At 52.4% G+C, this 26,144-nt stretch overlaps 1 protein-coding gene across 1 annotated transcript; it reads right to left on the bottom strand.

Moving 5' to 3' along the window:
- Positions 1–11,996: 11,996 nt before the first annotated feature.
- HTR3A (5-hydroxytryptamine receptor 3A) lies at positions 11,997–24,045 on the bottom strand. Its single transcript, XM_040630707.1, is given in 10 exon segments — positions 11,997–12,308; positions 13,772–13,993; positions 14,098–14,120; positions 14,122–14,285; positions 14,653–14,813; positions 17,052–17,221; positions 18,667–18,776; positions 20,681–20,725; positions 21,598–21,764; positions 23,979–24,045. Coding segments are annotated over 10 exon segments (1,428 nt in total). The 3' UTR covers positions 11,997–12,009.
- Between the last annotated feature and the right edge of the window lie 2,099 nt (positions 24,046–26,144).

Raw genomic sequence — 26,144 nt, forward strand, 5'->3', positions numbered from 1 at the left:
TATTCCATGCCATCGGATCGGAAGAATTAAATGTCCATGCTACCCAGAGCAATCTACACTTTCAATGCTATCCCGATCAAAATACCGATGACATTTTTCAAAGAACTGGAACAAATAGTCCTTAAATGTGTATGGAACCAGAAAAGGCCCCGAATCACCAAGGAACTGTTGAAAAGGAAAAACAAAGCTGGGGGCATCACAATGCCGGATTTCGAGCTGTACTACAAAGCTGTGATCACAAAGATAGCATGGTACTGGCACAAAAACACACACACAGACCAATGGAACAGAATAGAGAACCAAGAAATGGACCCTCCGCTCTTTGGGCAACTAATCTTTGACAGAGCAGGAAAAAACATCTGGTGGAAAAAAGACAGTCTCTTCCTTAAATGGTGCTGGGAAAATTGGACAGCTACATGCAAAAGAATGAAACTTGACCACTCTCTCACACCATACACAAAGATAAACTCCAAATGGACGAAAGACCTCGATGTGAGATAGGAATCCATCAAAATCCTAGAGGAGAACATAGGCAGCAACCTCTACGACATCGGCCAAAGCAACCTTTCTCATGACACATCTCCAAAGGCAAGAGAAACAAAAGATAAAATGAACTTGTGGGACTTCATCAGGATAAAAAGCTTCTGCACAGCCAAGGAAACAGTCAAAAATACTAAGAGGCAGCCCACGGAATGGAAGAAGATATTTGCAAATGATGCTACAGATAAAAGACTGGTATCCAGGATCTACAAAGAACTTCTCAAACTCAATATGCGAGAAACAAATAAACATATCATAAAATGGGCAGAAGATATGAACAGACACTTTTCCAATGATGACATACAAATGGCTAACAGACACAAGAAAAAGTGTTCAAGATCATTAGCCATCAGGGAAATTAAAATCAAAACCACGCTAAGATACCACCTTACGCCAGTTAGAATGGAGAAAATTGACAAGGCAAGAAACAACAATTGCTGGAGAGGATGTGGAGAAAGGGGATCCCTCCTACATTGTTGGTGGGAATGCAAGTTGGTACAGCCACTCTGGAAAACAGTGTGGAGGTCCCTTAAAAAGTTAAAAATTGAGCTACCCTATGACCCAGCCATTGCACTACTGAGTATTTACCCCAAAGATACAGACGTAGTGAAGAGAAGGGCCATATGCACCCCAATGTTCATAGCAGCATTGTCCACAATAGCCAAATCGTGGAAGGAACTGAGATGCCCTTCAACAGATGACTGGATTAAGAAGATGTGGTCCATATATGCAATGGAATATTACTCAGCTATCAGAAAGAACGAGTTCTCAACATTTGCTGCAACAGGGACGGCACTGGAGGAGATAATGCTAAGTGAAATAAGTCAAGTGGAGAAAGACAACTATCATATGATCTCTCTCATCTATGGAACATAAGAACTAGGAAGATCGGTAGGAGAAGAAAGGGATAAAGAAAGGGGGGTAAACAGAAGGGGGAATGAAGCATGAGAGACTATGGACTCTGAGAAACAAACTGAGGGCTTCAGAGGGGAGGGGGTTGGGGGAATGGGATAGGCTGGTGATGGGTAGTAAGGAGGGCACGTATTGCATGGTGCACTGGGTGTTATACGCAACTAATGAATCATGGAACTTTACATCAGAAACCAGGGATGTACTGTATGGTGACTAACATAATATAATAAAAATTTTTTTTAATAAAAATAAAATAACATAAAATCTTTTTTAAAAAGTATATTTATATCTATCAACTTATACCCACCTACATGTCAATGCCTAGAGATCCATATACGTTTGCTTCCAGCGTTGCCTATAAACATAGTTTACCCGTCTATCTGTCTTTCCAGCAGCTGTCTACACAAACAACACATAGGCACAAAGTGTCTGTCAGCAACGCTGATGTATACAACTGTCTCTCCTCAGGCAGACGAGAGGTGTGCTGGTCCAGGTCCTGTGAGAACCAGATGCCAATGTGGGATTAAAGGCCCAGGATTTTATTAGGGGAAAAGCCTGTGAGGGAACGTGGAGAGCGAGCCAGGGCCAGGCTGGGTTGCCGTCGGTCTGCTCTGCAAGCCTGAGTGCGGGAGAGGAAGGGCATCTTCCCAGACTGCCACGTGGTGGAAGGAAGATCTGACAAGGCTGTTGAGGAGTCCTCCAGCCAGTTAGCCATGCGATGAGTCCCCGTCTCCCAGCATCCCTGCCACCCCGAGCCACTGGCCCAGAGCAGCCCATGGAAGGCGTGGCCTGGGCACACACGCTGCCACGGATGTCAGCATGGCCGCAGGAGCCCTGATTGATTCCTCACTGGGCTTGGAGGTGCAGGGGTGGTGCGTTCTCCAGGCCACCAAATGAGGTGCCATCCATGTTTGCATCTGATACAAACACTTCACACCAAAAAACCGAAAATCGGTTCAAATGTGGGGAATTCACCCAGAGACAGAACGGCCTTCATGGTCCTCCTTGCCACCTTGCTGTTCCAGGCAGAGCCTCTGCTCAGCGTCCCTCAGGCTGATGCCTCGGGAAGGCCAGGGCAGCGGTTACCGCTGAACTTGGTTTGTGCCATGTTCCAGGCATGCCGTGGGGGCTTTGGCAAAGCTTTACTGCTGCTTCTCCCTCGGTACTCTCAGGGAAGACTTCCCTAAGCAAGGACGGGAGAAGCTAAGGCACTCTTGGCCGATGTCTCTGGAGACCCAAACCTCAGATCAGCCACAGAGTGGGGGGACCCCCTTGGGGACTCCCCATCATGTCTCCACCTCCCTGGGGTTCATGACCTTCCTGGCGGGGCTGCTGGTCCAGCCCTGATCAGAGGGCGAGAGACCAATGGCAGGCAACCAGTTCAATGGCTCCGTGTGAATCACCTTGTATCCAAGGTGAGTCCCACCAATGAAAGCATGGAGATCCATAGCGGCCCAAGCCCAGCACTGTACAGATGAAAGTCTTATTTATGTGCAAGATATATCTGCAGAGGGAACAATAAACTGTAAAGCAAAGTATGAAGGTTTGCAGCAAACGCTGTTAAGTTTTATATTCCTGAAAACTAGGGATAAAAGATATAACCATTTAAAGCAAAGTGGATAAAAGGGGCTTCCACACAATTGTAAAACAGCCTTATAATAGTTAATTGCTAGTTTCTTATTACAGCAGAGAGAGTCAAAAGAGCCTTGAAAATCCCCATCGCTGGAGTGTGAGAGGGAAGGAGAAGAGGACAGGAGGGAATGACCAACCAGAAAGAGTGTCTGGGCTCCAGTTCCCAGGTGTTTTCAGTACAGGGACCACTGTCATTTCATTCCTAGAAGCTCGCCCTGTCTCCAGATTAAGGTGTGACTTGCTGCCCCAGCCTGGCCGTCATGCTCCCATTTGCTGCTACAAAGACTCTCCCGGACACGGCAGGCACTGTGTGAAGAAGGCAGCAGGGAGGACGAGTGGAGAAGATGGACACCGAAGCAGATTGCTGTAATTCCACGTAGTAAATGTGGAACAGAGGCGTGTCTGGGTGGGCTGGGGATGCAGGAAGGAGGCACTGAGAACAAAGCTAAGATCGAAGGCAGATCTTGCCTGAATGATGTTCTAGGTAGAGGGACTAACATGTGTAAAGGCTCATGACAGAGCTTTCTAAGTGTGACAACTCCAGGGGCTCTGTTCACATTGGGGTCCATGTAAATGATGCCCCTAGGGTTGTACAGTACACAACCTGTGCAACCTCACATAGCAGCCCCATGAAACTGGGGCCCAGGTGCATGCCAGGGATGATGAGGCTGATCCCCAAATCCCAGCACACACCACAGTAGAAATGTAGGGTTGCACCTCTCACCCCACTCCCATTTCCCACCGTCTCCCCAATATCAGGCCCTTCAGGGGAGCTCCTGCTTAGATAGGGCCTGGCCCCAGGGGGATTTCTGTTCCATTCCCAAACTCTGGGGAACACCAAATCCATTCCCCCCTTTAGCAACACAATCGTACTTCTTCTTTACTCTGAAGGGGGGCATGGGGGTTTCCTCCTCCATAAAAACAGATTATTAATGAAAATTAGACTTTTAAGGCAGTGATTCATCTGAGGGTTCCTTGTCAGTCCAGCCCTGTTTAGCAAACTCTCAAACCCATGGGGCACGGCCCCTCTGTCAGCAGAGCCCCCTCCACACTGTATCCCACCCACCCCACATACCAGCCAAGGCAACATCTCCGGCTGGGGGGTGAAGGGGGTCAAGGGGGCTGGCAGAACCAAGCCCTTTGGATGGTGGGGGTGGGGCCCTGGATCCCCTTTCTGCCTGCCTGGGCCTACCTCACACTGCTTCCTGCTCCCGTATCAGCCCATCCTTCTTCTTGGAGGTGGGAGGGCAGAGGCCAGCCCAGGACTCCATGCAGCTCTGCTAAGGAATGCGGCATTTGACCTGTGACCCACAGGAAATCCTTCCGACCTCTGAGGCAACCCTCAGGAGGAAAACCATGAGCCCAGAGTGGACAAAGGGCAGTGCTGAGGCCTCTCTTCCCCTCCCCCAGCCCGGGATCTCTTGTCCCTAGAATTTGTGGGAGTGGAAGGACTCCCAGCTGGCCAGCCCTGGGTAGGGTCTCAGCCGTGGAAGGGGCCAGGGAGACTCTCAAGAGTCAGGGTGACCACACATCCTGCCCTCCCAGGACCACCCCTCTTTAGGGCAGGCTGTCCATGTGCAATTATGAATACTGCTGCCAGGTCCAGGACAAAACCGCTCTGGTCTGAATGACAAATTTTATGGTCATCCTTGCAGAGACAGATTGAACGAGAATCCACACCGCCACCTCCATTCATTCATTCATTCAGCAAATATTGAGGCTCTGCCCCATGGCAGGCATGCCTCTGGCCCTGACGATCCAGGGCTGACGAAGAAGTGGTCGGTCCCTGCTGTGGGAGCTCACCATTTTGGCAGATTCAGTCCCAAACGAGCTATGGTGCAGTGTGGACATTCTTGCAGAACGAGCCTCGTTCTCTTAAGGGTCTCGGAGAAGATCCACTGCGGAAGCGGCGTCAGGAGCTTCATGACCACCCACCCAGCCTGCTTGGGACCACTCCCCCCTCCACAGTCCCCAGGGTCCTTTCAGCTGCCGGGGTCCTTCTCCTGTATGGGACTCCCTGCTCCCCACCCTAACTGGCAATGCCTCTGCGGGCCGAAGGGTCGGATAGAAACGGGACCTCAGAGGTCTCCCTCTGCTGCCGTTCGTTCATTGATGCATTCACCGGATGCAAAGCCTGGGCTGCATTTCAGGCACCGCGTGAGCGGCCAGTAGGACCAGAAACACTGGCCTTGAAAGCTCACAGGCTGGCAGCCAGGATAAATGCTAAGCAAATCACTCAACAATAAATGAGCGCTCTACGATTATTGTCAAGAAATTGGCGGGGGTGTGAAAAAGCACGTGCGAGCTGAGGCTATGGTAGTAGGACCAACCCCACTCACCTCCACGAGGCTTTTGAGGAGGGAGCTCTTGGTGGGAATGTTGAGCCCAAGGACAAAACCATATGGCTGATAGATTTGAGTTTCATTAGGAGAACCAGAAAAATGAGTCCTTGGGTGAAAGGGGCCGTGGGGTTGAATATGTCAGCCAAGAGAAAAAGACAGAGCACAGAGCTGGAGCCTAAACCATGATTAAGTGTCACCTCGATGGAAAGGCAGGATTTCCTGGACCCTAAGCTGCGAAGGTCCTCTAGAGGTCATCCTGTCCATTCTCCTGCCTCTGGGTACTTCTCAGACAAAGAAGGTGGATCAGGAGAAAGGAAGTGACGTCAGCCCTATTCCGTGGTGAATGCCTCTTGCCCCAAGAAGCCCTTACCCCTGTCAAGAGCCTCTGCCCACTGGGAAGACGAGCAGACCCTGGAAGTCGGGGAGGAGGGCGAAGAGAGAGCCTAGCTTAGCCTGATCCTGTACCTCTGGCCAGGCTGAGTTCCTGGGCTCATTGCCTCTAAGGTTCTGCTTTCACATTCCCTTCTGCTAAAGCAATAAAGCCACATAGTCAACATCGCCGTAAATGATTCCACAAAGGAACATTGCCTAATAGGCAGTATATTTCTTATATAGTATTAATTAAATGGGTCCGAGAGGCACTGTACCTTGTCTTGCTGTGCAGGGGTCTGGGCAGGAAGCTTCTAGGTTTATGCATCAGAGCAATAAGAAAACCGTAGTTAAAATTCATCAAGCATTTACTTTGCACTGGAGCCTTTACTTGTGTTGGCTCTTTTAATCCTAACAATCCCGCAAGGCAGGTGCTATGATTGAATGAATTTTACAGATGAGGAAAGTAAGTTCAGCGGTTTGTGCAAAGCTCACACAGTGGTAGACAGAACGGTGCCGTTCCCCCAAAGGTGTCCTCTTCCTAGTCCCCAGAGCCTGTCATCATGCCGCACTGCAAGGGAAAAGGAGCTTGGCCGTTATGATGAAGTTAAGGATCTGGAGATGGGGAGGTGGTTCCGGATTATCCAGGTGGGCCCACGGTAACCATAAAGGTCTTTGTAAGAGAAGGAAGTGGGAGAGTCAGAGAAGGAGACGTCACAAAGCAGAGTCTAGAGCTGTTGCAGTCTTGGCTTTGAAGACAAGGAAGGGGTTACGAGCCAAGGAGTACAGGTGGCTTCTAGAATCTGAAAAAGGAAAGAAAACAGATTCTCCCTGAGAGCTTCTGCAAAGAACACAACCCTGACTTGAGGCTTCTGACCTTCAGAACTGCAAGACAACACATTTGGGTTTTTAGACTGGTAATTTGCAGCAGCAGCAGCTGCAGGAGACCACTCTCACCCGCTAGCATGTGGCACAGCAAAGATTGGGACGTTGTGCCAGGATGGGTAAAAACATCATGTTGTTCACCGCTTTTGGGGACCAACTTCACCTCTTCACCGCTGACCCCGGGGCTGATAGACAAGTATCCCCATGTCCCACCACCCCCATCTGACTCCTGACCCCCAGCCAGCTCCTGCTCTGGGCAGCACCTTCCTCTCCCCCACTTTCCCTGGGACCACTGAGAACCATCTCGGCCAGTTTGGGATGGGCTGGGGTTGGGGCCCTGGAGACATGGGCAAAAGAGAAACGCTGAGAGTTCTCCATGGGCCTGTATATGGGTTTGGGTAGAACAGCTTCTTTGCTACCAGGCACCAATATCTTCATTGCATAAGCAGAAAGCAGAGGAGCAATGAAGTGTGTGGCTTAGCGTGAGGTCCAGGCCTGAGCACAGAAGGAAGTTCAGTTGCTCAGGGATCAGTGTGGCCACGGGTGTGCAACGGGGGGAGGGGGCAGTGGGACAGTCTCTGGCCAGAGCATCAAAACAGGACACCAAGCACTCTGGAACAAAAGGGCTGGCCCAGAAGGAAGGGGGCTTCAGAGGCCCCTGGGGAAGAAGGGAAGGGAGTGATAAAAATGTTTCAAGACCTCTCCATAGAACTTCTGGACTTTGCTGCCACCTTGTGGCCAGACTTCAGAAAGACAGGGTGATGCTTCCCCTTGGCCAAAGATTGACATCTCATTCCAGGCCTTAGGCTAGATCCAAGTCTTGAGGGTGGGGTTCTCACAGACATACGGAAGTGAATCCCTAGGTTCCCACAGTGCCCGCTGTCATACGCATGGTGTGTCCCTCTGCCAAAAGTTTCATTCTCTTCACGGACAGGGACACAGTGGAATGGAATGGGAGAAACCTAGCCAGGATCATCGTAGGCCTGCATACACCTTCCCAGAGCAGGAATTCAAAGCTGTGGTTTTAAGGAGGAACTTGGTGCAAAGGAACTGGGAATGTGCCCGGGGGGGGGGGGCAGTAATGGAGGAAAAGGGGATGCACAGATAAGGGGCACAGAGGTCTGAATCCAGCCTGGTGGGGACAGGAACTTGAGCTCCTACTGGCCTTATGATGAGTGACCAGCTCACCTCGCCCTGCCCATCTCTGAAATGGGGATGGATGAGAAGGACAGAGGCCTCATCTCTAGTCACCATGGGGAGAGTTCTCACTCATTCAGAGTGTGATGAAAGCAGACGGAGGAAGGGCTGATACGCCATGAGCCATGTCTCCACTCCAGCCTCATGCTTCCCTGGGCTTTTGCCCCATGTTGAGAGCTTGGTGCCCACAATACCAATAAGCCAGATATTAATATGATCCCCATTTTGCAGATCAGAAGATGGAGGCATAGAGGAGTTAAGTCTTTATCCACGGTTTCACAGTGGGTGTGTGATGGGGCCAAGATGCGAGTCTGTGGCAGCCTCCCTGCAGACCCACAGTTCCCCCAATAATTGTGTCACAGAAAGGATCACAGAAAGGAATGTCCAACTAGACAGTGGAAACTGAGGCAGATCTCTCCTCCCTTATCTGTCCCTTCCCAACCTAGATACAGGGCTCTCTTTCTTTCAAGCCTTCTCGAAAATTAGATTCCATTCCTTCCCTTTCAGACTCCCAATCTAATCCGTGTCAAGATGATTATCAGAAAGTTCTTGCTACAGTCTAACCTCACACCTCTTCCTGCAGGTCAAGTCCATTTATAAAGTCCCAGATAGAAGAGAAGAAGTGACTGTGTTTCAGAGAGGGGTATTCTTGGTCTCTAAACCATGGTTTAATTCTCTAACCATGACAGTCAGGGCTGGCCAATCACAAGCATTAATGGGAGAGCTTAAATTATAGAGGACCAAGTTAGCGAAAAGAAAAAAAAAAAAAAAAACCCACCCAACTCCCAGCCACTGGGACTTGCAGCTGATAGGTAATTATCTGCTGTTTGTGCGCAGTTAGGGCTCCCTGACCCTGACTGGTCAGGGTGGACAGTGTGGGCCTGGGGAGAAGACCCAGGAGTTGGTGTCCACTCAAGACAATTGCGTGGGGGCCATCCAGACCCTTCTCGACTTCTTCCCCCCTCTTCCACCTCGCCACTCCCCTCCAATCAGGGAGGAACTGCCCTCTTTGCCCACCACCCCTCCTCAAACACTCGGAGGAGAGAGGGAGTGATTAGCATGGGGCATTGTCCCCGGATAATGGGCCCCAGCTGCCGCTTGAAAGCAGAGACAAAGCGCCTGGCCGCTCCACGTGCATTATCCCCTCGTTAAATCTCTGTTATTAGATTAGATTCAAAATGTGTTGATTCAGAGGATGGGGGGGAAGTGGGGGAGGGAGGAGAAGCTGGCTAGTGATTGCTGAACCCCACCCCTCCCCAGGCTCTCCCTCCCTGCCTTCACCCCACTAGGCAACTTTTCCTCTCTCCTGTTCTCCCGTTCTCCTTAAGGAAATCTCCCATATCCTGACTCTGAGCTCAGCTCCTCTCCCTAGACTGGCCTGGAAGCCAGGGGAGGTCCACTCCTGTCAGGAGCCCTGAGGTCATTGAGCCCAGGCTGCTACTGCCAGTGCGGAAAGGCAGACTCCCTGATGGGATGGTGGCAGTGGGCTCCACAGCTTGAGCAGTACCGGCCATGAATCCAGAGGCCTGGAAGGGCTCATGCTGGGCGCTTTTGAGACCTTCAGTGGGATCTTTTGTACACATGATGGGTTTGGAAAGCAGGAAAAGAAGGTGGGAGCTGAAGTATTGTGGGCAGTGAGGGAAGGCAGCAGGAGAGGAGTGGAGAGAAGACAGAGAACCAGCAAGATTCTCGGAAACACTTACAGAGACATAGGTGGTTTCTGGTTTTCTCCCTCTGGCTTTCTCATGAAAGGCAATGAGCTGAAGCAGCAGGAGGAAGGAAGGGAGCAGGCTCTGGGAGACAGAACAGGTGGGAAGGAAATTCTGGGCGTTCTCATATCCCAGACAGGGTGAAGGTCTCCTTGGGAGAAGATCAAGATCAGTACTGATGGGCAAGAGGTAGAACACTGGGGGTTCTCTGGCCCTGGGCCTCAGTTTCCTGTCCCTGGGCAGCACAGTCTGGAGGCCGGATTGATGAGCTGATTGGCTGTGGCTAGTGGAGCAGAAGATGTTACACGTGGCGGCTCATTCTCAAGGTGGTTAATTGGCTGCCTCAGTGCTGGGCTCTGTTGCCCCATTGATTGTGGGTGAAGGGTGAGGAGGGGGGAGATGAGGAATCAATAGGTTGATTAGTGTCTTACTAGCTCTCTGGTCGGACACTTTGTCAATAGCCACCCACTTACTGACCAGTGGTGCATTGACAGTACCGGACTGTCCACCTTTCTCTCTCTCTGGCCTGAGGCATGAGAATCAGCTGGTGGCATGACCAGCCCCAGCAAATCCTAGTGGAATGGGGCAGCTGTGGGTCCCAAGACCAAGTTTCAAAGCATGAGCTTCCAGAACCATCCCAAAAGAGTTTGGATGAACAATGCCCACCTTTAGCCGAATCTCTGCTCAGTGGGAGGCAACAACTGTGAATGCAGCCAATCCCCAGCCCCACAGTCTCCTGCTTTTTGCTGGAGGACCCTGATATCCACCCAACAACAAAACACAGATAAATATAAAATCCCTAATTAATGGCAAAAGCACATATGTCTGGGGTGGAAGTAGCAGGTGAAACTTCAGTCCCAATTCACCTCAGGAACCAGCAGCCAGTTAGATAATATTTAATAAGTTCACTTTGCATGTTGGGGAACAGGTGAAGAAGCTGAGAGAAGCTAAAACACGTAAGCCCTCTTCCACAGTCTGTAGGCTTTCCCAGTCTTGAAGCTCCCAAGGGCCCAAGGTCTGCTGTCTACCCAGTCTCCCAGGATGGTCTACACACTCGAACTGCAGTTTGGGATCAGGAGAAGGTATAACTTCAGGTGTTGCATACTGAAACCCTTATGATTGGCCAGCCCAGAACAATTCATCCCAGGTATTCCTTTTGGGTCTTTTCCCTTTAGACAGGCAGAGTTCAGTCCATCTCCACCATGCCTTCCTCTTGACAGGCAGCCCGAGGGCTGGAATGAGAAAGGGTGAGCCAGAGAAAGCCTCAAGCAAACATTGTGACCCTAAGGTCACTCTTGGTGGGTTCTGGCATTCCTTTCCTCTGAACACTTGTTAGATGGATGGACTGAGGGAGTGATAGAGTTGGGGCACTCCTCGGCATGTCTTATAAACCCTGGTGTTTGGGAGAGGGGGCCAGAATATGAGAAGTAACATCAAAGACCATGCCCTCAACTCTGCCTGTCCCACGGTCCTGCTCTTGGGTGAATGTGCCAGGAACTGGCTGTCGAGAGTTCCCAAAGGAGATAGTTAAATTCAAGCTGTGGCTTTCCTCCGTCTTCCAAACACCAAACCAACGAGTGCTGGCCGTGGTGCTGATGTCCTTGCTTCCGCTGTGGGATCCTCTTGCAGGGAGAGAGCTTGCTGCCAGCTTCACCAGGAGCCCAGAATGGTAACAGGACTGTGTGGACACTTCCAGCATCTTCCTAGGGGTTAACAGAACTGAGCTTCCCGCTCCTCACCTTTCCATTGCTAAGTGTTGGTGGTCCTTACCCTCCCACCTTGGATTCTACCTCCTATTGTGTCTTCTTAACAGCCACTGTTTGGTCACCTCCTGATTCTCTGGGGCAGGAAGCACCAAGCAACTGAAACCACAGATAATACCCCTACCTCATTTCCACCAGCAACTTTAAACTCCTTCTTCCACCCACCCAGCTGCTGACAAATGGTTAAGAAGAGAGTCTAGGGCTTCACGTATTTTATTGCCTTCACCTGCCCACCTCCATCATCTGATGGAACATGAGTGTTCAGGGAAGCAGCCACAGGTGAGATGAAGAAGGAGACATTAGGGTTGGAAAAGCCAAGGTTGAGGGAGATGAGCAGAAGTTCTGCAGGAAAATGACAAGGGAGAAACCAAGACTTGATGCACAGAATGATAGAATGAAGTTACGGAATGCCTGGGTTTGTCCTGATCTCAGACAGCACATTTTAAAGCCACGGTAAGCTGGGGGGGTGGGGGATGTAAGGGTCTTGAACACCAAGCTTTCTGGGGAAGAGTCACAGCCCTGGTTCAGAGTTGCTGAGACACACTGGCCTTGGACAGGGTCTTGAAAACGTCCGTGGCATCGGCTGGGCCCTGAAATTCTCCCATCCCCATTCTAACCAGTGCCTGATGCCCCCCCACGCCCCTGCTGGGCTGTGCCCACTCAAGAATACTGCCAGATGGACCACAGAGTGATGAGGGTGACGCTGTAGGCCAGCACTGCCACCAGGTAGATGCGGAAGAGCAGCCTGTCCAGCACGGAGCCCACTCGCAGCCACTCCCGGGCCACCTCTCGGCTCTCGTCCCTCTTCTCCAGGAAGCGCCTGATGGAGGCCAGCTCCTGCAACAGCCCGCGCATTGCCAGCGAGGCCTCCCGCGGTGGTGGTGGGGGGCTGCCTCGGCCCCTCGGGGTCTTCTCCAGGTCCCGGGGGCCTCCCGAATGGCTGCAGTGGTTTCCCATGTCTGGAAAAAGGGCAGCGCGTTGGGAAAGGAGAGAGGCCCAGCAGAATGGCACGAACACCATCCCTTCTGTTTCTGCGGTGGCTTGCAGAAATCGTGATTATGAATAATTTCAGACATAAAGAGTACCCACCATGTGACTTAAGCAAATAAAGACAGCAATGCAGTTGGAGACTCCTGTATACCCCTCCTTAGTCACATCCTCCATCCACTCCCCAGGTCACCGAGATCATGAATTTGGTGTTTTTTCTTTCCATGCATTTTTTTTTTAATGCGTGGGCTTCTTCCAGGAATTTGATATCTGTTATTTCATTTGTGCCTCACAACAGCCCACGAGAGAGGCCACGTAGGAGTGATTATTACTTGCACATTTTATACGGAGCTGCTGAAGCTCAGAGAGCTTAAGTGATGAGCCTGTGGTCACACCTGGAGTGTCCTGTACAGGTGAGGCCACTAAGGCTTAAGGTATCTGGGCTGCGAATCCACTGCTCGCCCCCTTAGGCCTTGCTGCCCTCTTCCCCGTGACTCCAACCCAAGTCCTTCTGCACCAGGAAATACACCTGCAGCTACGGCTGCCTCGCAGGTGAGCGGGGAAACTGGGCGTGAGGCTGGTGGACTACCTCCTCTGTTCACGATGACATGGTCTTAGGTTAACCGTACACTTTCGGTAAAAGGCCTCCCTCTTGCCAAAAGGGAGGACGAAAGCGGGTGGAGTGGTTAGAAATATAGCTTAGCAGCAGACTGGGTTCCAGCCTCACCGGTTCCTGGCTCTGTGACTTAAGGCAAGCTATTTGGCCTTATGCCTCCGTTTCCTCATTTGACAAACGAGGATGGGAATGCTATGAGGGGGCCTCAGGATGACCTGTGATAATGCACAGAAAATGCATGTGCCTGGCCCAAAGCGCTCGATAAATACATCAACGAGCCACGACAACCCCCGCACCACACCAGATGGTGGCTGTAACAATGTCTCAGGGAAAACAAGCACCACATTCCGTGTCCCCAGCAGCCCCATCTCTCTGTCTCATAGGTGTCCGAAATTCACAGGGACCTGGTCTCTGAGCTGACCGAATGCAAGGGTTTGGAAACCCTGGCTGCAGACCTAGCCACGTTGGGTAAGAAGTCCCATCACTGCCTGAGGGCCATCCATTTGCTCCCCGTTGGGGCCCAACTCAGAGAAAGGCTACTCTCAGCCCAGAAGTCTCAGCTGTTGACATGCTCAGCTTCTGGAACTCCTTCCTTCTCTCTATCTGTCTCCGGGCTGATGAGAGAAGGGGAAGGCACAGAAGGGGTCGATGACTTTGGCTGAACTCTGCTGCCTCCCTGCAAGGCCGGGCATGGGGTGTCGTGTGCAGGACAGCACCCAACTCCCACCCAGACCCTGGCAAGTCAGGTCGCTCCAGCCAGAGACTCTCCGCCACATCCCTCAGGCCCTCTGTGAGGGACTCATCCTCTCCCTTTCTCACCTGAGCAGTCATCGGTCTTGGTGGCTGGGGAGGTGGCTGGAGGCCTTCGAGAAGCCGGCTGCTCCCCTAGGCAAAGGAGCAGGGCCCCTCGCTCCAGAACCAGGCGCCGGAGCCAGGCGGGCACGGGCTGCTGCAAGTCCTGCTTGTGTACCAGCCGCACGATGAAAATGGTCTCAGCCAAGCTCATCACCAGCAGCGCCATGCACACGACAAAGTAGACCCCTGTGCACACGGGGCGGGGTTGGGGGACACACACCGCAGGCGGGAGGGGGCCGGTTTCTCAGTTCCTCGGCCACACTGTGCGCTTCCCCCGGGGTGGGCCTTACCAATGAGGGGAGTGCCAATGGCGGATGATCAGGAAGACGGAGTAGCCCAGGAGGAGCGTGATCTTGAAGGAGACCCTCTCGCCGCTGTCTGGAGGCAGGTAGAAGCCCACGATGTCCATGAGCATGAGGAAGATACTGGGCAGCAGCAGGCTGACCGCATAGAACAGGGGCCGCCGGCGGATGACCACCTAAGACCAGGACGGGAGCCATGGGGGAAAGCCGGGCCAGACGGGCTCTGCGCCCCGGAACAGCCGCCCGTCCCAGACCCCCTTGCTTCGTGGAGCTTGCGCCCGGGCTGCCGAGGGAGGAAACTGGACCGACCTCACGTTCCGCATCTAGATCGAGGCCTGTGGCTGCCGAGTTGGAGTAAGGGGCAAGTCCACTGAGTGTCCCCACCTACTCCCCTGAAGTTCCAAGGCACAAGTGTGACCCTGGAGCTGGGAAAAGGGCTGCAGAGGTTCTCCCCTCCCCCCCATGCCTCCTGGAGCCCCCGTGGGTCTGCCGGCTGCTCAGCTCCGGTGGTCGTCCCCCGATGCCCCCCGCAGTCCCACTCACGTAGAACTTCATTTCTGCGTAATGGCTGCTGTCTTCCAAACTGAACTCCCGGAACTGGGTCAGCACCCCCAGAAGCTCCCACTCGCCCTGGTTCATGAAGAGGGTCTTGTCGAGCTTCACCTTTTCCGGCAAGCGCCACAGGGAGATGTTGATGTCCTGGACTGAGAGGGAAGAAACCAAGCCGGCTCTGGAGGGTAGCGCCAGGAGTGGGCAGACCCTGGGATGGGGCTTAGCGCACTTGGCTCTGGGCCTGCAGCCCCAGTCTCCTCAGCTACAAAATGAGGTAACAGTTCACACGGTACCCATGGGGGCAGCTGTAGCGAGGGGAGTGACGGCCTGGATGAAAACACACTGCAAAATGCAAAGAACCAGAACCAGACTAATGACTTATTAGCAAGCCCCCTCTCTCCTTCTCTCTGTCTCTGTCTCCCCCCAACCCGGCCCACACATATCCCTTCCAAACATTCTTCTATGTTTCCACTAGGGTTACTCCTTTATGAAATGAACAGAAGTCAACATTCTTCACCTTTCCCCTGATAGGGCTGCCTGCCCTTAAAGGTGATCTAAGATCTCCGTCAGTTAAGCGTCCAGCTCTTGATTTCACCTCGGGTCATGATCTCAGGGTCCTGAGATCGAGCCCCACATCAGCCTCCATGCTGGGCATGGAGACTGCTTAAAATTCTCACTCTTCCTTTCCCTTGACCCCCCATCCCTGCTTATGCATGTGCACTTTCTCTCTAGAGAAGAAAGAAAGATGAAAGAAAGAAAGAAAGAAAGAAAGAAAGAAAGAAAGAGAAACAGAGAAAGAAAGAAAGAGAGAAAGAAGAAGGTTAACTAGGGAAATAAGTGAAATCTTCACTTAGCAGCAGTTTCACTTCTCTGCATCTGTACTAGAGAAATAGATACATACTAGAAGGCCAGGAGTATCTAGTACAGCAAAATATAGGGAAAGATCTATATATCCACCAATCAGGAAAAGCTTACTAAACTATGATGCATCCAAACCCCAAGCCATCCTACAGCAGGCAACATTTACGAGAAAGATCTAAATATGCACTAACTTGGAAAAATGTCCAAGACCTCTCACTGAGTGAAAAGAATCAGGTAGCAGTAGCCTAAATGATACATTTGGTAAAATAAAAACATATGAAATAATTTTCATGGGCTTTCCGTAGATGTGTATGCATGTGTATATGCAAAGGATAGAGAAGGATCTGGAAGAATACGCCATATGAAGCTTATACTGATAAAAGCTGTGAAGTCTGCTGTGGGGAGTTGCTGGTGAAGAGTTTGGGATTGAGGGTAGAGGTCGAAAGTCCAAGAGTATTTGTAATTCTGGTTTTTGTCCAAGGAAGCTATGTGTCATCTTTGCACTGTACAGTTAATTGATAAAATCAGACCGAGTGGAGGAGGCCTTTCTGCAGGAGCCTGATGCTCACCGCACTAGGCTTCAGTGAGCACCTGGCATTCAGCCACTAAATAGAAGTTGCCGAGCACTTCTTTTGTCCCAGACACTGCCCTGGGGACCTACCGGTGGGTCAGAAATCATGGTCCTGCCCTCTCTGGGTTTATCTCTGCTAGAGAAGCAGACATTGAGCAAGAACGTACGTGTGCAATGGAAGTGGGGAGAACAGGGTGCTATACAGCGGGGCAACGGGGAGGCCTAGTCTGGGGGTGAGGCGGCTTTCCCTGAGGCACTGAGCCAATGCTGGGATTAGGTGAGCGGGGGGCTTGGCTGCACTAGGAGGGGTTCGGGGCAGGAGTGGGGCGGGAAGGGGAGCAGGAGAGGGAGGAGGAGGGGGCAGGGTGACCCAAGAGAGGAAGCAGCCTGGGATCAAGGGAGAGAACAGGGGCTTCGGGGCCTGGAAAGGAAGGCAGCGGGGCTGGAGTTGAGCTCAGGGGAGCATGCATGGGGTTAAGGCTGGAATGGAGAGCCGAGGGCAGGCCCTTTGGGCCAGGTGAAGGATCTGGATTCTGTCTCAGGAGTGCCGGGAAGTCACTGAGGCTTTTAAGCAGAGAGTGACATGCTATGAAGAGCAAGAATTGGAAGGGGATCAGCTAGGAGGGTACTGCTGAAGACCGGGGGAGAGAGGAGGGAGGGATGTGTCAGTGGAGAAGACAAGTGAGGGACACTTAGGGCCACATCCCAGCCTTACTGAATGTCCTGCTGCCAGTTCACACTGTCTCACTGGACCCTCCAGGCAACGGAGGGAGGCAGCAAGGGCAAGCACGGAGGCCCGTCCAGAGGATGAGACGCAGGCTCAGCGGCATTAATAAGCAGGAAGTGATGTGGATAAAGGAGAGAGCCTCCTAGAGGGTGCTCCTCCTGCAGGTGCTCCGGGGACACCCCCCCCCCCGCCGCGCCCCGCCCCCTCCCAGAGCCCACGTGCAGTACTCACTTGTGTGCAGCCAGCTGGTGAAGGTCAGGGAGCAGTTCTGCACGTCGAAGGGGAAGTTGTAGATGTCGAGGCTACAGGCCGTCATCACCTGAAGGGGCTTGTAGTTCTGGACCTCGCCGTGGTGCCCAACGTACACGTACGGGATACTTGGAGACTTCCCCACGTCCACACTGGCCAGGGAAGAGCGTCAGTTTGGGGGCTCAAGAAGCAGGTCAAGCTCTGGGAGTCTGAAGGTCTCTGACCCACCAGGCAGGGTAGAAATTCAGGAGGGGTCTGGGCAGCAGGACAACCCGCACAGTGTCCTTCTAATCTATGGTAGGCTTTCTTACCTGCATTGTCAGGGTTACTTTCCAAGCAGGAAAGGGCATTTCTCCTTTATTCCCCTGGCAACCTAACCACAAAAGGCAGGCAGGGAATCCATGTACCTCACAGCCACCGGCTCTAACATGCATGCCCAGCTGTCCCTGTAGCCACCACCCACCCAGCTGGGCAGAGCTCAGCTCCCAGGAGTAGCGGCTCAGTGGCAATGGGCAGGCTGGGTGGGAAAGCAGGACCTTGGGTTCCATCCTGACTTGGGCTTCTCTTTGCTCCCCATCCCTAGAAGTCCTGTTGACATGAGAATAATCTTGCCTGGAGGAGAAGGAACTAGAGAAATCATTGAGAAGAAGTGAGGCAAGGTGGGAAAGTTCCGCAAGATCCTCAAACCCTAGGCTCTCCCAAGTGACCACCGTGGCACGGAATGATCTGAGCTGGGCGTCCTGAGCCTGCAGCCTCCTGTGGAACCAGGCTGAGAGATGAGAAACCAAGATTCAGGCTACTTCACAGTTTAACTGGAGATCCAGCAGGAACTGGGATCCCTCCAGTCTGAGCTATGCAGATCATGGGGCTCTAGGTCAGCTGCATCCCCTGAAAAACAGTGTGAGTGGCACCCCTGGCCTACTTGGGTGAGAGGCTACTGTCCCTGGGCCACCTCCTCCTTCCATCCGTCTCCCCCAGCCATCTTCCATGCCCAAGCATTCAGAAGCCCAGGCAGTGGAGTCTGAAGAAGCCTGAGGGATGGGGGGAAGGGATGTTAGCCAGGGCCCAATGAGATAGTGTTCACCTGCTGGTAATAAAGGATGGTGGTACCCACTTCTCCTTGGGGGCGCGAGGTGGAGCCAGCCAGGCACTTGTGTGACTGGAGAGGTCTGAGCATCTCCCAGCTCCAAATCGCCCCTGTGACTAGAGGCAGTGACCACTGGGGGACTTCATCCCTTTAGGTAATCTGACTGCCACCTTTAAAAATGCAGCTGTCCCTCCTTTGGCTATTATAGCAGTGGGGATTCATTCACCAGCTTCCCTTCCCCAGGAAGGGGGCCCTCAGACCAAGAAGAGCAAGGTTTCAAATCAGGCATAGAGAAAGAGGAGTTTTAAAAAGAAAAGAGAAAGAAAAGAGGGGGAAAAAAGAGGAGGGGAGAATTGGAGCCCAAGCCAATTCCTCGTTACCTACAGCTCTGCAAGCCTGGGTGGGACCTCTCATGCAACAACAGAGTCTTGTCCCCGTGCCCTGTTCCTCCCCAGCCCGGGAGTCACCAGGGAGACATCCATCCTCCCAGCATTGGATGACAGCACTCACAACTCATTGATGAGAATGTCCGGGACCCAGATGCTCTCGGTGGGGATGGACAGCTTGGTGATGTTGTCAAAGTCCTCGGGGTTCCACTGGAGAAACTCGTCAGTCCAGTACTGGGGGAGGAGTGGGGATGGTCATAGGCAGCCCCCTCCGTCTCGGGCGGTGGGTGTCAGTAACTCCGATGACTTCACTGCTCTGGGGGAATCTGGGTATCGGTGGCCCCCAAATCACTCAGCAGTATCTGAGAGTCCTCCCACCTCTATGCTCACACACCCCCACTCCCGGCATGCAAATATGACCCAGGGAAATTAAGCCTTGCCCGGGGAAGGCATGCAGCCATTTCTCCTGTTTGAATATCCCATCGAACTGCGGGATCTTGGACAGATGGCTTCTTGGGTCTTGGTCTGCTCACATGTAAATTGAGATAATAACATGCACTTCACAGGGTAGAGATGGTTATTGTTAAGTTTTGATCACCCCATTGTTCACCACCCTATCAGAATGACTGATCTAATATGTCAACTTAATCATGTCACTCCCTCACTTAAAACTCCAGTGGCGTCCCTTGCCCTTGGGATAGAGTTAGACTTCACGGCCAGCAAAGGCCTGCATCGTCTGACCTCCAGCATTCTCTCTAGCCTCACTAATGCTGCCTCTCTGTGGCTTCTAGCCTCCAGCCACGTGCAGTGAAAACCCACAGCTCTGCATACCCGCGCACCCCCACACTGCAATCCCGGTCTTCTCCCCTGACGGAGGTCTTACTCGTCCCTCCAGACTTAAGCAAAGCATCTGTCTGCTCCCTTTGCCAGGAACCTTCCGTGACCCCACTTCCCAGGCTGGGGGTTTATGTGCCTGCCCCGGGTTCCTGCTGCATTGGAGTACTTGTCTTGCTGCATTTGCCTGTCCCTGTGTCTGTGGCCCCCACTAGACGACTAGCTCACTGAAGCCTCACAGACCGAGTCTAGTTTGTGTCTCTGATTCTGGCCCCTTAGCATAGTCGCTGGAACACGGTAGGTTGGCCTCCCCTCACTGCCGGGCAGACAAGTGACCCTGAGGTCCAGGGATGGGACCTAAGCCAGATGTCCCTGGAAAGGAGCTCCAGGCTGCCTATTCTTGTTGGGCCCCTCCCCTTGATGCAGGGTGTGCTCCGTACTGAGAGATCTCTGTGAGGCAGAAGAGAGCCGTCTGGCAGGAATCAGCATTCTGGCGTCTTCCTCTACCCCACTCTCTGCCCCATGAGTGGAGTGTGCTCATGAGGAGAGGGAGGGATTTAATTGAGACCCACATATACCAGGCGTGTCCGTAGACAGAGCCTCTCTCAGGTTTGACCTCTATGAACTGGCCCCGTTGTCCTGCCCACTCTCTCTAGCCACTGTGGTTCCCTCTGGCTCTCACATCTGCCCCGCAGCTCTGGGGCTGCCAGAGCAGCCCAGCTTGTGGAAAGCAGCCTGCACGGCTTGCCTGCCCTCCCCGCTGGCTCCCCGCCAGCTCCTCACCAGACGTGCTGCAAAGGCCTCAGAGACTTTTCACCAGTGCCGGAGAGACACAGGTCAGAAGCTGAAAGAGTGGGGAGGTGACAGAGGGGGTGAGGACTCGGTGGATGGAATCGCCTTGTGTCAATTGCCAAATTTGGTTGTCATCACATCTGGCCCAATAGAAGGAAGAACTTTCTAGCTATTAAAGTTGTCTGAAAGTGCAGTTGCTGCCCACCGAGCTCCTGGTCGCTGGAGGTATCCCATCAACAGAGGCTGCACAAGTTGTTGTTTGAGATGCCATGAAAACCCTCAGAAACCAGAGGATTTCTCCTCCACGAGCATTACTCTTCCTTCCATCACCAGTTCTGAGATAAGAGAAGCCCAGACTCCTGGGTCTCATGAGTCTGCCTCTGAGCCTCTCTCTTCCCCTTCTCTCGCCCAGGCCTCTGAGATTCCTGATTCCTTTGAGATGGAGGAATCCCTCCTGGAAGGGGAGGCCCAGATCCCAGGACATGAGGGAGGGCACAGGGCTGGTCGCTCACCTGCCGGTACCAGATGTAGGTGGTCAGAACCTGGTTCTTCTCATCCTGTGAAGGGAAAGGGAGTTCAGCTTCGGCGGCCCTGCAGGCGGGTGTCCACCTTGCACACACACCATAAAAGGAGCTGCTGCTTTGTGTCCCTATTCCTTTGGGAAGTGAGAGTGTAGAAAAGGGAAAAAGGGGCCAACCAGGAAGAGTGGGTCTTTCACTAGACATTCCTAGAAAGAAATACAACCAATTTTTTAAAATTTCATACATATATATATAGTCTACTATTTTCATGTATAGAATATATATATTCTAGTATTTTCTATTATGTTATATAAATTATATATATTATACCTCTTATGTTATATATATTTTATATATAAAATACGTTAACATAGAGATAAGAGGAGACATAGAAAATACCATCTTTCTGTCTATATACTTTTGCAGATTTGTATGCCTGTATATCTGGATCTGTCTCTCCCTCCTGCCCTAGTGTGCAGGCAAGAGGTGCCAAACCGCATCGAGAGACAGAGTCATCACTGGTTTAGGAATAATTCTGCAACCATCCTTTAGCAACACCCGCCATGTATCAGGGCCTGTGTAAGACACCAAGGGCCTAGAGAGGAACAGGACAGTGTGAAGCCTCACACAACTCACATGGAGACGTGGTTACTGTGATATACACTGAGCGAAGAACCACATGTGGAAAGTGATTTTCTGGCTGTAAGTGTTGGGAGAGGCAGCCACACAGGTGACCCCGTTTTCTGGTTTGGGCAGATGTCGAATGTCTTGATGCGGGTCTGTGCCGGATCACAGGTACCCTGGGTCCTTGAATGTCCACTGTACTGCCCAGGGGGTGACTTGGCCTTCCGCAGTCTCCCACCCCAAAAGGCCCCCTCTGAGCGGGGCAGGTGGGGCCAAGCGCTCACCACGCTGAGGATAGCATAGATAATGACATCGATGGCCACGGTGGTGGGCTTCCTCCAGTCCCGCACGGGCCGCACGCCCTTCTCGTAGTTGGCCATGAGGTAGTCTGACAGCCGCCGCAGAGCTGGCCTGGAGGCGTTCTGGGCCTGGAGGGGCCTCCAGCGCCTGGCTAGGAAGAACGGTTCAAAGCAAGCGTCAGAGCCTGAGGCTGCCCCCAGTTCTCTTGCCCTGGTTTGGAAGCTGTTAAAAGGAAACTGTCTGCACTATTTCCACCTCAGATCCCCAGATCCCCCCACCGGCTGAAAGTCCCATCACTGGAACATTTTGTCTGCAGAGAGTCCTGCCCAGATCCAAGCTATTGTCTCCTAAGCATAACCGATATATACGTTTATGTGAGGGAGGGTGCTGGCTGGGCTGTAAGGTGGGTGCTGCAAGACAGGTGAGCTCTAAGTGGGCCAAGGGCTGAGAAAGGTTGAGGGCAGGTACCTGCACAGAGGAGGTGGGCCTGTGGGGGGCGGATGAGGGGCACTGGGGAGCCAAGGAGGAGTGGCCCTGGGACGTGGTACTGGAAGGAAAGGGGGCTGCAAAGAAAGGTGGCCCCAAGTGCATGATCTCTAAGCCCCAAGGTCTGCCCGAGGGTTTGCCTGGATCCCCGTTGGCTCCTTGACCCCAGCCTGCTATTGACGGAGAAAGAAGGAAGCCATCCAGTGAACACAGACGTTCCTTTCCCTTCCTGCAGAATCCGCCCCCTCAGCTGTGTGCACACACAAACTCCTGGAGGTGGGTTGGCCAGGGCTCCTTCAGAGGGTTGCTCTGTGGGCAGATCTGGTGAATTAGGAAGAGGGTCAGGTGTGGGGTGTACAGGAGGCGAGAAGAAACCAAGTTGTCCCCAGAGCTGAAGGCCTACAAGGACCAAAGAGAGATGAGAAAACCCAACCGCTACTCTATGGGGATTTCAACTGTACCTGTTTTCCCTCTGGGAAATAGTAGAAGCGCTTCCTGAGAGATTCCAAGAAGTATGAAGGTGAAAGGCACGGGAGAGGGAAGGGGAATGCCCTGGAGGACCAGGGCAAGGATGTGAGAGGGCGGGCAGGGCGCCACCTGGGTCCTTCACACACCAGGTGTCTCTTCTCTCATCTTGTCTATATAATGTGTGCAACCCACACAGCCAATTTCCCTACAGATCCCCCTGCCTCTCCCCACCCACCCATCCCCGATAAACTTTCCGTTTCCCTCAGAACGACAGAGAAGAGCAGGGAGAGGTGGGAGACAAGAGACCATTTATTGAGCGTCTCCTGTGGAGACCCTGGGGTGGCTGTCATGACAGCATCTTTTACAGATGAGAGTCCCCAAGGCTCAGAAGGGTGGGTCCTATGCCCTGCAAGTGGAGGAAATGAGATTCAGATCCAAATCTCTGTATGTCTTCACTACACCAGCAGCAGCCCTGATCCCATTGCTGGGAATCTGACCAGATTGGGCCCCCGCAGGCCTCAGGGCAAAAGGCCATTGCTGGGAGGGATAGGACTTCTCTTCAGCCGGGGAAGCCCCAGACCAGAGTCTTAACGTGCAGCCTGGGTCTGTTGTCCCACTGAGCTTCCCCAGCGACAGCTCAGGGAAGGAAAACCATCGTGTGCACCGGCTCTTCCTACCCGTCCAGCCCTGGGACGGGATCCTACCTGTGCTTCAGCCCCAACTCCAACCTAGCTCTGGATGGGGAGAAAACTTACCGGAGTGGGGAGTCAATATTGTTCGTAGCAAAAGGCAACAGATGCTTTTGTGACCCCAACACCTTGTATCCCAGGAAGGCAGGAAAGGGTGGATGGGGGAATGCGGAGAAGTGTGATGTCACTGGAGTTTAGCCCTGGAAGGGAACTTTAGGAAAGGAGGCCCAGGGTACCTGTGCAACAAGACTAGGGAAGCTGAGGAAAGATGGCTAGGTTAGCTCTGGTCTCCACTCTGTTGCGAAGGTGCTGTGTGACCTTGAGTGAATTACTCCCCCTCTCTGGACCATAGCATTCCCACTTACAACAAGAAGGGGTAGACCAAGTGAGCTCTAAGGTACCTTGCAGCTGCCATTCTATGAGTTTGGAGGCGGGACAAAGAAGAGAGGAGCCCATGTACACACTCCCAATGTACCAGGCTGCTGCCGGGCCCCTCTCAGCAAGCCCTGCCCCCACCCGGTACTCCACCGGCCCAACCTTGGAGGTGGACCACAGTGCCTTAATATTCTCTCATGCTCACATGTGCCAAGATCCCTGACTCTCCTGCAGCAGCACCCACTCCACAACCCTCCTTCCCTCAACGCTTGGGGGAGTCAAGCCTCCCCTGCCTGGGTCTACAGGTGGCCAGGCAAATCCCATGCACTTGCCCACGGTCGCCTTACCTTCTCCCTGTGCCAGGAGCATGGGTAGAAGCAAGGCCAGCAGCGCCTGGGGTACCCACAGCAGCATGGTGAGCTTTCCCGGGCGCGGGACACCTCAGCGTGGCCTCAGGGTGAGTCGTGCCGAGGAGCAGCCTGCCCACACGCCGCCAGCCTCATGTCCCAGCCAGCCTGCCTCTGGGTCTGCTTTCCACACCTTCTGAGGCTGCAGCCTCACACAGCCCGGGCCACTGGGGTTGGGCACCGCCAAGTTTTCCTGCAGTCAGTCCTTCAGTGGAATCAGGTTTCAGGGCGGGAGGGAAGGAGAGAGAGCCAGTGAGAGAGGAGCCCGCCCAGCTGATGTCATGCGGCAGGACTTGGTCCACCCACTCAGCCAGGTGGCCTGGCCAAATTCCCCCAGGAGTAACTCAGGGGCAGGGGCAGCGGAGCCCCTGGAGCGAGGGTGCGGCCTCTCTGCTGGGAGGTGCTCTGGGCTGCTGCCTTCGTTTCTGTCAAGTATGGTTTGGTAGCAGGGGGCTGGGGCAGGGAGGGGTGAGGCTGTGGGAGCAGGAAGGCCATTCTTTTTTTTTTTTTTTTTTTTTTTTTAAGATTTTATTTATTTATTCGACAGAGATAGAGACAGCCAGCGAGAGAGGGAACACAAGCAGGGGGAGTGGGAGAGGAAGAAGCAGGCTCATAGCAGAAGAGCCTGATGTGGGGCTCGATCCCATAACGCCGGGATCACGCCCTGAGCCGAAGGCAGACGCCCAACCGCTGTGCCACCCAGGCGCCCCAAGGAAGGCCATTCTTTTACACCTCAGGGTGACACGTGCCCCTAGCTAAGCAGGTGACCAGTCATCTCTGCGGACGGAGGAAGGGGACCCGGGGTCACCACATGTCCGCTCTTTTGTCCTCATCTAAATATTTATCTATTTTTCTCATCTAAATATGTAAATTTAAATATTTCAGTAGCAATGCATATAAGTATCTATAGTTTATACTATACTGATATATTTATATATTTTTAATACACATAATAAATATGTGCTATAAAATATAATAGTAATACATGCTTGTTATAGAAAAATATGAAGAAAAATTAAAATCATCTGTGGGTTTACTTACTACCCAGAGACAGCCGCTGTTAATATTTTGGTGTGTATTCCTCTGTAATTTTCCTCTATGATATGTATACAGTGAAGTAAAGATACCATGCATTTAACTTTGCATCCCATTCCTTTCTTTGCTTAATATCAATTCATGAACATTCTCAACACCTTCCTGTTAAATGTTTTCTTGGAAGAAGTGTTTCCTTTTCCTTTGTAAATTGAATAGGAAAGGATCTATCTCTCAGATACCAACTGTGCACCAACAAAATTGTCTGAGGAGAGTATTGCTGTGAATTTGTTGGAGTGAATCCCACTCCCACTTCACCATTTGGAGTAGAAGTAGACTTTTCCACCTCGAGTGTGCTCAAAGCAAGATGCCCCTGTATCAAACCATGGCAAGCCTCAGTCACAAAACATTTTTATTCCTTTCAGTTCCTTTTCCAGTTGAATTTCGGTGTGGTATAGGCTGGGAACACTGTAGGAAGGAAGAATTTTCTGAATTGTAATTAAGTTTAAAAAAAATCACCCTGGGCAGGGATCAGTCCTTTTTGGTTTTGTCTGGATTTTTCCCCTTGTTCATGCGCATGATGAAATCTGCATTTAGCATTATACCTTTCACTGATGGAGTCCCTCCATATGGCTATGAGCCAGAGTCTGGTCCTGGAATGTTCAGTCAAGCTCAAGGAGGTTGGGCTACGCTTCTCTTAAGTCATGTGCTTCCACACTGCACAATCCGGAAAAACAAGGAAAATCATTTTCACGATTTCCTTTTGGAGGAGTGGAGATGGGGACAAGTGGTAGAGTAGGGGAAAATAGGCACCCCCCAGCTTCTAGGGAATTTGGAGAGCTAGACACCCCCATCCCAGAATGAATGCATACAGACTCCAAACTGGACAACAGGACAAGGCAAGGCAAGGAGAACCAGGCTGCCCCCAGTCTCCAGGCTGAGGTCTTGAAGGGGCTCAAACTTAGGGGGGCGCTTGTGGATCCCTAAATGCATCCTCGAGCCCAGCATCTGCAGTGATGTGCAAAGATTCTTAGGCTCGGGCACCTGGGTGGCTCAGTAGGTTAAGTGTCTGCC

Source organism: Ursus maritimus, unplaced genomic scaffold (assembly GCF_017311325.1).
Source record: "Ursus maritimus isolate PB19 unplaced genomic scaffold, ASM1731132v1 scaffold_16, whole genome shotgun sequence".
Classification (NCBI taxonomy): Eukaryota; Metazoa; Chordata; class Mammalia; order Carnivora; family Ursidae; genus Ursus; species Ursus maritimus.